Here is a 15,529-nt window from a genome sequence, read left to right on the forward strand (position 1 = left end):
AAGCACAAGTAACCACAAGACAAGAATATATGTGGTTCACCCTCAACATACCGGCAAAACTTACCAGAATACCCTTATCTCCAACCTTCTATGTACCTACAAAACATCCCTAAAATCTCAAGTATAAAGAAAAGACCTTTCAGTAAGTAGTTGAAATAGGGGTGCAACTCGGCTCGGGTTGAGGCCAACCCTAACCCAACCTGAGATAGCATTCCCTCAACCCTAACTCGACCCAACCCGAGCCTTGGGTTGAGAATTGTGAACCCTAACCCAACCCATCTCCGAATCGGGTCGGGTTGAGTCGGGTTGGGTTCGGGTTGGTTTCAGGTTCATCTAGGGCCAAACAGAAAAATACACGAAAAAACATAATCTTAAGAAAATCATGATAAAATTAGAGGAGAGAGGTCGGGTCGGGTTGCCAAGGCCTCAACCCTAACACAACTAGAAATTAAATCGGGTTGGCTTTTTCCAACCCTAACCCAACCCAACCCGGGAAAATGCCAACCCAACTCGAGCCAAAATCGGGTTAAACCCGTCAGGTTCGGGTTGAGCCCGACCCAAGTTGCACCCCTAAGTTGAAACCCTCCAACATTATGCTTGGGAAATGTTGTGGGTAAAATCAGACTACCAATTGCATGTCAACACAGGGTAGCACCCCGTGAAGGTGGGACAAAATCACTTGGCCAGTCACAACGCCAAGTGTCGCCAACCGCTCCATCTAACAGAGCACGGAGTCGGGCTGCTGACTGGAAAAGGGACCTTCCGAACAGAAAGCCTTTGCCCGAGTGACGCCTCATGGGGTTCGCCTTCCGATGGACAAAGAACCCTTGGTGCCCTTCATGACGTCATTGCTTGTTGATTTGCTCCCATTAACCTGGGAGATCGAGCAATGTCCCATTGTTCCAAATCTGACAACAAATTGTACAGGATCTAGGCGCTTTCCAGCCTCGTACAGGATCTAGGTGCTTTCCTGTCTCCAATGTATGAGATCCCAGCATCTATTTGCCCCCGTTGGGGACAACGCCTCCCACTTGCCACATCACATCACCTACTTATTGCCTCTGGCTCTCTGTACCACGTCGGTGATGGCACCCAAACCAGTGATCATCACGGTGTCACGTCATCGTCACATCGTGGCAGGGAACATGGAAAACCTTCCCTCCAGTGCGCGTATCCACTTGGCCTACCTAATTGCCACTCACTTCTCACCCCACTACTTTTTCCTCTTTATAGTCAGCCTCTCATTATGGTGCCTCTGTCTGACTTAAGAGTCAAAGGGTTCCCCTGGAGTTCCTACTACGGGTAGTCCTTAACCTTTTGTTTGTGAGCACAGGTAACTCGATGACCGCCTATCCATCCTGGCATCTATCTACCCAAAGGAATAGAAGGCAAAACCTCTTCTTTAGCACATTGCCGGATTTCAACAGCATCAGGAATGTAGAAGAAGATAAATGGGATAAGAGGATCTATGCAACACTGCATGTTGTGCAACCAAGAAAAAAGGAGAAAACCTATTTTGCTTCACCCCAAAAACCTCTGGAAGAGCCCCCAAAACAACTCTATTTTTTCCCATAATTTTCCTCCTCACAAGGCTCCTTTTTCACTTCTTTTAAACCCTCTGTTGGAAAGTTGCCTTATTTCCCACCCACCGTAGCTTGCTTGGGTGGGAAGGCAAGAGGCAAAAAGGAAAGCTACTTTTTTAGGTTTTGGGGAAAACCTAAATACCAAAAGAGAATGGGTTTTCTCTTGTGGGGAAGGATGACAAGAGAGGACAACAAGAGATGCTTGGTGTGTGATGGCTACCCTAAGGGAGAAAGAGAAAAAGAAAAAGAGAGATAAGAAGAAGGAAGAAAAGGGTTTTTTCTTGGGTTTCTTCTTGGGTTCCTCTTGGGTTTTCTTTCGGGTTTTCTCTGGTTTCTCTTGTGTACGATCTTGGGTTTGAGAAGCAAGAAAAGGGTTGCGGGTTTTTGTTTTTTTTTTTTTTGGATTGTGATTAATCCATTGTAATCCTTGTATTTTGTTTTTTCTCATAGTAGAATATCGTGTTTCTCACCTGTGAAGTAGACTTGGCCGAACCACGTAAAATCTTGGTGTTCATCTTGTGGCTTGATTTGTTTATTTTACTTTTCCGTTTAATTTGTGCACGATCAGATCGGATTGCCCGACGGATTTTCTCGACACCCTCTTTATGCCCTCGCGAAAATAGAGCTAAGAAACAGCATACTTAAGTATCTAGTGGGACCCGCTAAAAAATTAAAATACAGCAGGTCAGTGTACGTGGGAATCAGGAACGTTGAATCCTTCCCACGTGAAGTACACCATCCCTTCTCCAGTCATAGATAGATACACTAGATCAACTCAATGGGACCAAAATTGAGTTGACTCGTCTAGTGGACTGACTCGGGCACTTTGGAATGAAGGAATAGGGTTAGGATAAGGGAGAGGAATGCGGTTAGGGTAAGAGAGGCTCGGTGATCACCGAGTCATCGAGTAGGGGATTGATGGGCGTAAATATCAAAATCGAAACCTGTGGTTTTTACATCACAAAATTTCTTCCTTTCCTGTATCGATTCTGTATGCAACTTCTGCCGTCCCAATTCCTAAAACAGAGCACTCCACTCTCCTACCTACGAACTAACCAGTGAAAATACCCAAAAACAGAGAGCAGCAGCAGAAGAATAAAATCCGCTTCAATGGCTTCGCCTTCTATCCACAGATCATCAGTCCCTTCCTCTCCTCTCCAAAGACTCTCCACATTCAAAGACAGATCTAATCTCCCCTCTATCATCTCTTCCTCCTCTTCCTCTTCTTCCTCTCCTCTCGATACCTTCTCTTCCGACCCCGTCTTCTCTGCCTTTCTCTCCCCAGATTTCGACTCCACCCGCTTCTCCTCCCAAGCCCTAAGCTCCGGCTCTGCCGCCGCCCGCGCCGAAAAACTCGAAGACGGAATCCATCTCCTCGAAAAACAACTCCGATCCGAAGTTCTCTCCCGCCACGACGATCTTCTCGCCCAATTATCATCCCTCAAAGAAGCTGAATCCGCCCTCTCCACCGTCCGATCTGGCATCTCCACCCTCCAATCCTCCGTCCGCCGGATCCGCCACGAGATCGCAGAGCCCCACCGTCAGATCCGCCTCAAGACCGTCCAGCTCTCCAATCTCCACCAGACCGCCGATCTCCTCCAATTCACTGTCAAGATCCTTCGCCTTTCGAAGAAATTAAACGATCTCATGAAGGAGCCGGAGAGATTGGATCTTTCCAAGGCGGCCCAATTTCACCGCGAGATCCAGAGCCTGTGCGACGAGAATGGATTGTCTGGAATTTCTGTCGTCGATGAGGAGATCGCCTGGCTGTCCGAGATCGGGAACCGGTTGCGATCCGACGGAATGAGGGTTTTGGAGAGAGGGATGGAGGGGCTGAATCAGGCTGAGGTTGGGATTGGTTTGCAGGTTTTTTATAATTTGGGAGAATTACGGCCTACCGTGGACGGATTGATTAACAAGTATAAGAATCAGGGTGTGAAAAGTATCGGATCTGCTTTGGATATGAAGGCAATACCAGTGTCTTCAGGGAATTTCGGTCCTGGAGGAGTTCATCGGAGTGGGACGCCTCAGATTGGCGGCGGGTCCAAGGCCAAGGAAGGACTTTGGCAGAGGATTAACAGTTGCATGGATCAGTTGCATTTGATTGTGGTCGCTGTCTGGCACTTGCAGAGGGTTCTTTCTAAGAAAAGGGACCCATTTACGCATGTCTTATTCCTCGATGAGGTCTTGCAGGTTAGTTATTGATACATTACTTCACTTTCTTAGTGTCTGTCAAATTGCATTACACTATTCATATTGAACATGGATTGATGTTACTTGTTTAATCTTCTGAACTTTAGAATTAGAGAAGTTGATACCCCATTTTGTTTAAGGGTAATGCTTTTGTTATATCCTATGGTACTAGAAACATAACGAAGGGTGGTAAGCTTAGACCACTGTTGACAGACTGAAACTGCATGTCGCGTGTCACAAAGGGGATGCCATTTTTATGGACAAGACAATATTCATTTACAATCAGGCTGTTGAGCAGAATTTACTGTTCTAGTTTCAAATTTCTATAGAAACCAACACGAAACAACATAAATGTTTCTGCTTCCATCCTCACCGGAACTGAAACGTTCAAAATGCATACACTAAAATCTACTATATTTGTATGTATTGCATAATTATATTCATAGTTTTAAAACTCCCCTGAGTCCGCATTGATTATTATATTCATAGTTTTAAAGCTCCCCTGCGTCCGCGTTGATTATTATATTCATAGTTTTAAAGCTCCCCTCCGTCCGCGTTGACTCCCCAAGTCAACTCCCTTTTAGCTTGGCTGCATTCCACATTTTGCCCAACAGTTAATAAAAACTCGTTTGACTCTCCCGAGTTATGACCGCGTCAACCGAGTACTCAGCCGCGTCAATTGCGTTCTTGGCCGCGTCCACTCAACAAGGATTTTTCTTCAGCCGCGTTTTAAACACTGATTATATTTAAATAAATTTCATGCAAAAAAGCAACAAGGATTCGGCTAAAATAGGAAGTATGTATAATCATGATGGATTCCTATGTTAAGTTTTGACATGGATACGAGTTGTTTGACATGGAAACATCTAAAAATCTAGAAATAGTAACATGTACATACAAGAAAGAAAGAAAGACCAATATGATACAATGAATATAGTATTGGGACAATAGTTTGTTTAGGGGAGGGGATATAACAACAAATATTAGTTAAAGAATAGCTAAAAGAAGAGTTTATAATAAAAGAGAAGTTAAGAATGAAAGAGGTAAACACGATATTCAATAATTAAACAGAAAGTCACACTAGACACGCTACAAAAACATGTCCACTCACCAACATTAAGTCTAACACTTTAGCAATACATTTAAAAGTGTCCAAAAGAGTGTCGACTTGTGTGGACACGTGTGTCGTGTCGAACATGGCACGACACGAGTGTCAACAGTAAATTCAAAGTGTCGGCTAAATCATAGCCTGCGCGACAATGCATGTCAGTAGGTGTTCAATGTTTTTAAATCATTATGGATGGTTGTCTTGCTTTTGTGATGGTATCTAAGTGTGGATTTGTGCTTATGCTAGCATTTTCTGAAGTTTCATCTTTAAATTGTATCATTTGCATATCTTCCCATATGTTTGCTTGATCTGACAGGATTTCCACCAAAATCTCCAACCGAAAGTGAAACGTTTCCATTTCCTTGGAGACCAAAACCAAAACCGAAATTTTACTGCTCAATGCTACCTTGTACGTTTATAGGACGGAAGTTAAATACAACTCTTTTATGTATGTGCGGATAGAATAACCTTATTAGAATATGGCCTGAGATAGTCTTGCTGGAGCTTAGTGACAAAAGAAAGAGAGAGAAAGTACAGGGATGTAATCATTGCGAATTAGTGGCCTAGGTATTGTCTTGATGAAGCTTACTGACAAAAGAAAGTAGGTGCAGGGGTGTAATGATTGTGAATTAGTGCACACAATTGCATCTTTGGTTTCTAACCTTTTTATAGAAAATCCTCTTATATATCATTAAGGACTTTAAGAAATGGGATGTTATGTTTCAACTTCAAAGATATGATGAGCACATACCATTCAAGAGAGAGAGAGAGAGATGAGCACATGCATATTCACCCAACTAGAGGGGAATACATGTACCTGGAATTTTCATGCCCATGGTAGTTTCAGAATTCAGATGCAAGTCTCGGTGGTGTGTGTGCAACTTGCTGGTGGAAATGGAAGGGATTTTTTTTCATTGCGCATAGTGGATTTTGACTTCTGACGCATTTATTGGATGAGAAATAGTGCAACTTGTTTAGAATTACAATTTTTTTTTTTACGGATCGGTTTCCTTTTCCTCCGGGAGGATTGCAGAAATTCAGGTTTCCCCACTAGAGAAGAAGGGTTGCTCAGGTTTTCTTTTTCTTTTTTTGTTAGATAGGTGATGGATAGCCAAAATCTTCTTTGTATATTCTTGCTCATCATGCTTCTAAACTCATCTTTCTGTTCCATAAAATCTGGTAGTGTCTAAATCACACAGGATAAATATCATTAAAAAATCAATATGATAAATAATTTATGTGTTGCTGCTGCCCTGGTTTCCGTTGTGGATCTTTTTCCCTGTCTTAAGATGGGAAGGAGGGATGAAGGGGGTTTCAACAAAAAGAAAAGGATGTTGTTGGAAGAGAAAAGGGGGGGGGGGGTTGATATTTCATCTTTTTCCTCTTAAAAAATGAAGAAAATAACGTCTGGAAAATCGACCACCACACATCAGCTGACATGGAGCCAACATGGCATTCCCCTTATTTCGAAAGAAACACTTTCCTTGTAAGCCAAACAATCTTTCAATGACATTTCAGGGAAAAAAACTTCTCTTACATTCCTGCTGTTTGTGGCATCCAAATGGATAGGGTTTCCTTTTCCTCCAGGAGGATTGCATAAATTCTGGTTTTCCCACTATAAAAGAAAGTTTGCTCAGTTTTTTTTGTGTGTGTGTGTGTGACATAGGTGATGGATAAACAAAATCTTCTTTGTATGTTCATGCTCATCACGCTTCTAAACTCATCTTTCTGTTCTATGAAATTTGGCAGTGTCTAAATCACATAGAATAAATATCATTAAAAAAATCACATAGGATAAATAATGTTGACATTAAAATAGGCTATCAGACGTCTCCAGCCTGTTTTGCCTTTTGACTCTGTTTTTTTGGTGTTTCCTTTTTCTGAATTAGATTTAAAGACCTCATGGAAGACTCTTGCTACCACTACAGTAGGATTGTAACTCTAAGAAAGACTAAAAGTCCATAATTCTTACAAATTAGCTCTCATTTATTCACTGTATGCGGTTAATGTCTACCTTGTGGGATCAAATTTAAGTGCCTTCAATGAGAATTCAAAATTCAGTACCTTTCAAAAAAAAAAAATGTCTTGCTGAAGTATATTGCTTTGTCGGACTTATAGTGAGGATGCCATGTACATTTCCAATTTTGCATGAGTGTCCTTTTTACTACATTTGTTTGCAATGTAACTTTTAATTCTCCATTCAAGTATCTCAATTTTATTTGATTTTACTAACCTCTGCTGATTAATCCTCATGTAGGAGGGTGATCCAATGTTAACAGACCGAGTCTGGGAAGCACTTGTGAAGTCTTTTGCAAGCCAGATGAAGTCTGCTTTCAGTGCATCTAGTTTTGTCAAAGAAATATTTACTATGGGATACCCTAAACTCTTCTCAATGATAGAGAGTCTTCTTGAAAGAATTTCACGTGACACTGACATCAAAGGGGTTCCCCCGGCTATCAGTTCCGAAGGAAAAGATCAAATGCTTGGGGCCATTGATCTATTGCAGAAATCTTTCTTGGCCCTTTGCTTGAGTCGCCTATCTGATCTCGTTAATAATATATTTCCAATGTCCAACCGAGGAAGTATTCCTTCTAAAGAGCAAATCTCAAGAATTATATTACGTATTCAAGAAGAGATCGAAGCTGTTAAATTGAATGGACACTTGACTCTTCTTGTTTTACGTGAAATTGGCAAAGTCTTGATCTTGCTGGCTGAAAGAGCTGAGTACCAGGTATTTTTATTAGCGTTGACATGGTCTCTCTCTCTCTCTCTCTCTCTCTATATATATATATATATATATATATATATATATATATATTAAAGAAATTAAATAGAACAACAAGACCGAGAAGGCCAAGGGGGTTCACATGGGCCGGCCACAGAACCGGGCATCTCATGCCAAATGAACAAATTTGTACAACTAGTACCAAAATTATCAAGAGAATCCTCATGACCATTTCTTTCCTAGTGAAAATGGAAAAGTAACACACAAGAGGAGCAACGATGTCCTTCATCTACTGAAATAAGCTTAAAAATCTCCAAGTGGAGATGATTCCTCCTCGAGCCACCTGATAATGTTGAGTGAGTCACCTTCGATCCAAACATTAGCGGGATTTAAGCAAGATATTAGCCTTTTCTTTTTTAATGGTAGCCGATTTTATTGCAAAAAAGGACGGAGATGGTCGATACACCAAAAATCAATTACAAATCGGAAAAGAAAGGAAAAGAAAACCACAAAGAAAAAGAGATCAAGGAGGAAGAGAGTCAAAATGCGCCAAAGCTTCTTTTGAGGCACCTTCCCTAGCTAGCCTATCCACCGTCCTATTGGCAGATCAACGAATATGCATGAAGATGATAGAAATCGATCCCATCCAATCTAGCATTTCATAAAAAAGGCTCCAAGGCTTCAAGGGTGATTTTGCACACAATTGGGCCACGGGATTACATCAAGGGAGTCCCCTTCTACTATCACTTTATCCATTCAATCTCTATCTAACAACTTTAAACCTTGTTGGATTGCGCACACCTCTGCCTCACTAGCATCTGCCACCCCTCTGGGACCCACGAAGGCCTAGATCACCTCCCCAAGCTCATTCCGCAAGACTCCTCTAATACCGGCCGGACCGGGGTTCCCCAAGCTTGACCCATCAAAGTTAAGCTTCAAGAAACCGGGCACGGGGGGAGACCACTCAAGAATAATCTTGTGCGTAAACTCCACACTAAAGCACACTTCTCTCCAACGATTCCATAAATCAAAGGCAGAGACAAATTTGAAACATGGGAGAGACTTGGCCCAAGAGATACATAGGGCAACCACTATGATGAGCTTACTTTGAAACATGGCAGAGATAGTTAGGGCAACCACTTTTTTTTTTAAAGTTAACATTTATTAATAGTGAAAAGCAGTACAACCAGAGGCGACAAGATGTCCCCAGAAAGAGAAAATATTACATAGATCTCACAAATGGGGCTCAATATCCGGGTCGATTTGAGCTGTGAATCGAGTTTCAGGTAAATTAGCCCCGTCTCTAGCGAGTACATCCATAGCAAAATTTGATGTTCTCCAACGGTGATTCAAGGGTGGGTGAAGCTCCCGCACTAAATCCCGAATTTCATCGAGAAATTGATGTAAGTGTTTGTAGAGTCGCCTTCTATCATCAATAGTCCCAAATTATGCTTCGAATACCATTGCAGTCCAGCCAAGAGGGCTTTCACCTCGGCCTTATTAGCATCACAAATCCCCGCTGGACCCGAGAAAGTCATGATGGAATGGCCCTCAGAGTTCCAAAGGATTCCCCCAATGCCAACCTTCCCAGGGTTCCCGAATGAGCTGCCGTCAAAGTTTAACTTAAACCATCCCGCCGGCGGAGGATCCCAGTTAGGGCAACCACTTTGATGAGCTTAATTTGAAGGCCGGGACAACTTGGCCCCAGAGATAGTTAGGGCAACCGTTCCACACTAAGCAAGATATTAGCTTAATCTCGTTCCATGATGGAAGCACCACTTCTGTTGTTGCTGTGTTGCAATTTCTAGAAGGACCCGCATATGCCAAAATCACCCTGCCAAACGAGTCGATGAACACTCTCACTCAACCAATAACTCGGTAGCCCACTACTCCTTGTAAAGCAGTTTGTTGCTGCCATCAAAATCAAGCTTGATCCATCTATTTTGAGGAGGTAACCATGTATCGAGATTGCAAGCGGGGGGAGGTGGGATTTTTTTTTTTTTTTTTTTTTGGTAAGCTGGAAACCAAGCTTCAACCATTGAGCTACAGGCCCAACCCCGAGAAAGAGAGAGGAAGAGGGGGGGGGGGATGATTAATCAAAAGTAATAACAATCCAAACATATATAATGTCCTATAATCATATAGTAGCAAATTCTGGGCACTTGAAAGTGGGATTGTCATTCTAAGGAAAGTTTTATCGTATCTTCTCAATTTTTATAGATAAGTAAGAAATATGTTGGAATTTCCGATAAAGAAGCTTTGAGGAGGGTTATTCGACGTGGATATTTTTGTTTCCAACCCTCAAGTTTAGATTATATTCTTTCCTCCCTCAGATCCTAATCATGATGACAGATTGCCACCCGTAAAGGGAAGACCCAAATACTTTAAAGGAGAGGATCAATGTTGCAATTTACGAGGTATGCAATATCGACGATAATTGATTCTTCCACATTGATGCCACTCAGTGAAGATTTTTTGTTTCTATTAACTGTTTAATAGTGACATCCTCAATGATAGTGATCAAAGCATTGATCTTTAAAGCTTGAGACACTCTGCCATGCATGTACTTGAGATGGGGAACAATTAAACCACTCAAACAAAACTCTATACCACTCAGTATGCCAGATGTAGCCAATATTTTCTGCAGCAATGGTGAAGAGATAACAGATTGCCATGTGTGCACAAAGTAAAGAAAATCCCAAGTCTTGGTATCAACCTCTGTACAAGACATATCCAAAGAAAATAGAATATGGGGAGGGCTAGATGTACGCAGCCTTACCCCTGCTTTGCAGAGAGGTTGTTTCCGTGAAAGAAAATAGAATATGGGATGGGCCAAATTTAGGGTTTACAAGAATGAAACAAGGGAAATCAGACCGAGGTACTTGTGAACCTGGATACGATGTCATGTTAAAAAAACAAAATAGGAAGAAGTCTTGGAAATGAATTGGTGATGACCCAAAGACATGGAAAAGAAAGAAGATAAGTGAAAAAAGAGAATTTATGGGTTTAATGATGATCATTATACAAGAATTTATCCCACGACTCCCAAGCAGTTTAACATATAACTTCACTAACACATAATTAAAATATGGCTATTAATGATTATGAGCCCCATCATAATACACCTTGTTCTTAACTAATTCAAAAAAAAAAAAAACACCTTGTTCTTAACTAATACAAAGTTATTATTATCTTCTAAGATGTAGAATGTCTTGTGTAACATCAAACACTAAAACTCTTAATAGTGGCAAAACTCACAAGAAAGGACGGAACCATTAGATGGTCTAATGATTCATCATGCTCCTTGCATAAAATGAACCAACTAGCAAGATAGGATCTTACTTTCTTGATATCTCCACAAGTGCTATCTTTTTCGCTGCAACTATCCAATCAAAGGCAAAGACCCGTGGTGGTGCGATTGACTTCTAAAGCCTGACAGAATCAGATATTTTTTCCCTTCCAAATCAACCAAGCTATATAAAAAGATCAAAAGGAGAAAGTACCTTGGTTGTCCGGTATCCAAATTATTTTATTGAGTTCAAGGACAGAAAGGTAAGAGTTACTAAGGAGACCCTGTAGGGAAAAGAGGCTTTTGATTTCAATAACCTTAAGGTTACATCTAAGTTTACATTCCCATTCTAAAGAACTCTTCTCCATATATTTACATATCACAAATAGATAGCCTCGAACCCGAAACTTCACCTACAAGTGGGGTTGCTACACTACGAATTCCCCCAGCCCCTTTTCTAACCCGGAATTTATCTAGGAACTCCGGCTGGCACCTAAGGGTGTTTGGCAATGTTTCAAAAGAATGTTTATTATGTGTTTTTCTGATTTAGAAATCGGAAAAAACAGAGGAATCACGTTTAGCTGGTAAACAGAATCATTTCTCTTGTTTTTATAACGGCTAGTTTCTCATGGGATGAGTAGCTCGTAATCATCTGTATAATGGATCTCTTTCTAGAAGTGATAGACCAAACTAATAGTGTTAGACCATTAATCCTTCAATGCCATGTAATTCCTTATCTGCCCCATTAATCCTTCAATGTCATATAGTCACAATTCTTCCCATCCTTTCAAGTCACAATTCTTCATTATCTCGCAAACTAAATTGACGTTGGTTTTCTATATGTCATGTTTTGTAATTCTGTGATTGTTACTGCTTAAATGGCATTCCAAGCGTATGCATGCATTGCTTGTATGTATACAACTTAGTTTTAAATTTCCCTCCTTTCTTGACAGAATTTCCCTGATTATCCATTCTGAAATGGATTCTGAAACAAAATTTTCAACTAGAATTCCGGTGTTCCAAAAATTTTGATCTGAACACCCCATTCCAACCTGAATCGTGCAAAAGTTTTGGGAAAAAACTAATTATTTAGATTTTTCTGGTATTTCCCTTTTTACCCCTAAAATGCAAATGGTTTATTTCTTGTTTTTTAATGGTACAAATGGTTTAATTCTGTTGAGGGGCTTTTGATGTCATTTGTCCTTCCCAATCAAATTCGAGGGTTAAAGTCCATAAATATCCTTATTTTGAATTTAGGGTTTCTTTTGTTTCCTAAAACCCTAAACCGGGGTTGAAGACAACCATTTTTTGTGCTTGATCTCTAAGTTTGTCTCTACAACGCCATTTTTCGTCTAAATGTTTTTCATTTTTTTTTCAATTTCTTTTTTCAAATTTTATTTTTATTTTTTCTCAAAATCTTGTAGCATCTTTTCCTAAGCGGGATTACCATAATGTTCTAATCCAATCATTTCTGTAGTCATCTCCCGTGCAAAAAAATCAATCCTTCTGTCGTTTTGTATTCAACCACAGACACCAGATGTTGTTAAAAGGATATTTGCCTTAGCAAGGACCTTGAAGGGATTGTCGCCCCAAGAAGGAACCACCCTCATCCTGGTTGGTTGAAATTAAGCTTTGATGGCTCTAGCTTGGGAAACCCTGAGTCGGCTGGTGTTGGGGGCATTCTTAGAGATCAGCATGGTCTAACCAAGTGGGCTTTTTCTGGCCGATCGGAATCAAGGATTCTAATAAGGCAGAAGTAAGGGTGATCCCTAAGGCATTATATTGATGGTGGGTAGGGACATTGATAATCTTATTGTGGAGGGAGATTCTCTCAATTTTATCAGATGGTTGGACGGGAGATCTCTCCACCCCTTGAGATTTTCAGAGTTCATTGATGAGATCTCGGGTCGGTTGGCGGGCCACTCATTTCGTTTTCATCACATCAGGAGGTCAGCGAATAAAGAGGCTGATCGTCTAGCCCGAGCTGGAGTGTCTAGATCGTCAATAGAGATTTTTGATTTCTTACCATCTTGAGCTGTGGTGTTCTTCTAGTGACCTCCTCCTCTTGTTCTCTTTGTTTCCATGATTGTCTCGGTCGTGGCCCTGCCTTTCTTTTCTTTTTCTAATAAAATTTCACCATTTAAAAAAAAAAATGACTGAAAGTTTGAATCGCCTGAATAGAGGCTTTATCTTGGGTGATATGTTGTTTGGCTTGCGAGCCCTATTTTCCTGCTTATTCCCGAAAGGTAGGAATGAGCACCAACTTCATCTTGGAGCTTGAGTTGCACTTATTCCCTTTTTTTCAGGGCTGAAAGAGAACTGGGGTTACATGGAACCCCTATTCATGCTTTTGTATCTTCAAACTAAACAGCCTCTATTTCTGCAAGTACTCAGGCCTATGGTGTCTTACAAACTCAAGTGTGCAAATTAAATACATTTGTGGATATAGAAATATCTCCTTTGCATGTATCTTCAGAGTGCCAACGAAATTATTGATGGTTTAGCTAGAGTGTGTTAATAGAGAGGCCTTACAAGTGGGAGATAAAACTTCTGGTTTTGTGATCTGCAGCCGTGTTTCTGTTTCTATGCCTTTGCATTGCTGAGGGATCAGCTCAACCCCTCTTCTTCCCTTCTTTTTTTTTTTTTTTTTTTTTTTGCAATAAAGATTGCTACTATCTGTAAAAAAAAAAGGGTTTTGTAGGGTCCAGCAGACGAATGGCCTCGATCACCAAACTGGTGGACCCACTTTTGCCATTGGATACTTTTTTCTTGAAGAAATACATGCACACATCATATAATTCCTTTCACTGTAAAACACCAGTTCTTTTAATTGTTGGCATGAATCTGAAAGGCATGAAACCCTACTTCTTCTAAAGCTATCCTTAACCACTGTTTCCGTATGACAATTTGAATATTTTTGGTCTCTAATGACAGATATCAACTGGCCCTGACGCTCGTCAAGTGACTGGTCCTGCAACTCCACCCCAACTCAAAAACTTCATTCTCTGTCAACATCTGCAAGAAGTCCATACACGTGTTTCATCTACAATATCAGCATTGCCATCTGTAGCTGCCGATGTCTTATCTCCGTCTTTAGGTGCCATATACGGTGTTGCATGTGACTCTGTAACTTCCCTATTCCAAGCCATGCTTGATCGTCTCGAGGGTTGCGTCTTGCAAATTCATGAACACAACTTTGGGGTCCAAGGCATGGATGCAGCTATGGACAACAATGCCTCCGCTTACATGGATGAATTGCAAAAGTGTGTGGTTCACTTCCGCAGTGAGTTCCTATCTAGGTTGCTGCCTTCCTCTCTGACTCCTGCTGTTAGCACAAGTGCAGAGACCATATGTATAGGGCTCGTTAGGAGAATGGCTTCAAGGGTTCTAATTTTCTTCATCAGACATGCTGCTCTTGTGAGACCTCTTTCAGAATCGGGCAAACTAAGGATGGCGAGGGACATGGCTGAGTTGGAGCTAGCTGTGGGCCAGAACTTGTTTCCAGTTGAGCAGCTAGGAGCACCTTATCGAGCCCTCCGTGCGTTTCGTCCTGTTATTTTCTTGGAAACATCTCAATTGGAGGGATCTCCGCTGCTTCAAGATCTGCCATTGAGTGTTTTACTTCACCACCTTTACTCGCGAGGTCCGGAGGAGCTACAATCACCAATACAAAGGAACAAACTTACACCTCTGCAATACTCACTGTGGCTAGATTCCCAAGGGGAGGATCAGATTTGGAAAGGCATCAAAGCAACTCTTGATGATTACGCTGTTACGGTCAGGGCCAGAGGGGACAAGGAATTCAGCCCTGTATATCCCCTTATGCTTCGGCTAGGCTCTTCACTGGCTGAAAGCACTCCCGCATCACAAAAGTCGCAAGTATCAATATAGCTTGTGTAAATAAGTGATTTCTGATCAAAATGGCCTTTCCGAGCCTGAATGCTGTTCTAGGAATTTTTCTTTGGATGGTATTGTTTCAACGACAACTGACAAACCTTACGAACTTATATGCAGTGGTAACTTGCTAAGGTATGCCTTGTATCCTATATTTTCATGACTTTTGATCGGTGTCTTTTTAAGGGTACTACAATTATTGTTCTTCGGCTTTGATTCTGGTCTCTCTACTGCTGCAGGTCAGGCATTGACTGCCACCCATTGCTGATGCTGATTAATACGTACATGCCTGTCGTCCACAGAAAGAGTCCATCTACAGAAATCCTTAAAAGAGTTGTATTTTTTTAGTCTTCTGCTCTTTCCCAAAGTTTATACTCATTTCATGTTGTTTTGCACCATTTCATTTGCTCAAATAACAGTCTAATTTTTGTAAGTTATGGGCTTCATGTGGAGGTCATCTCCAAATTTTATTTTTGAAATAGTGGAATATATTAAATATGAAGAAAACAGTGACCAAGGCGATCATGGGGAGAGAACAATACAGAAAACATGGAATACAAAAGATGAAAATAAAGAACAAATCAAGTGGGGAGATAATTGAAACAATCTAACACCTCTCTTCCCTCTCCTGCACGAACATCATATCCGTTTCTCCATTTGCTGACCTAACGTGATGGTAATTGATGCAGAACGTGCGGCGCGGATCAAATTTTTTATTTTTTTATTTTCTATTTTCG

At 41.1% G+C, this 15,529-nt stretch overlaps 1 protein-coding gene across 2 annotated transcripts; it reads left to right on the plus strand.

Annotated features, from left to right (window-relative positions):
* Positions 1–2,502: 2,502 nt before the first annotated feature.
* Positions 2,503–15,225, plus strand: LOC143865544 (Golgi transport complex protein-like protein). Of its 2 annotated transcripts, XM_077375860.1 has the most exons (4): positions 2,504–3,776; positions 7,142–7,615; positions 13,833–14,927; positions 15,032–15,225. In XM_077375860.1, exons 1-3 carry the CDS (start codon positions 2,694–2,696, stop codon positions 14,787–14,789), a joined length of 2,514 nt encoding a protein of 837 aa, XP_077231975.1. In that variant the 5' UTR covers positions 2,504–2,693; the 3' UTR covers positions 14,790–14,927; positions 15,032–15,225. The 2 variants fall into 2 exon arrangements, with proteins under 2 accessions (XP_077231977.1, XP_077231975.1); XM_077375862.1 differs by lacking the exon at positions 7,142–7,615 and having other exon boundaries at positions 2,503–3,776.
* The last annotated feature ends 304 nt before the right edge of the window (positions 15,226–15,529 follow it).

This window comes from Tasmannia lanceolata, unplaced genomic scaffold, assembly GCF_043159265.1.
Source record: "Tasmannia lanceolata isolate RefF3 unplaced genomic scaffold, GAP_Taslan_0.1 ptg000090l, whole genome shotgun sequence".
Taxonomy (NCBI): Eukaryota; Viridiplantae; Streptophyta; class Magnoliopsida; order Canellales; family Winteraceae; genus Tasmannia; species Tasmannia lanceolata.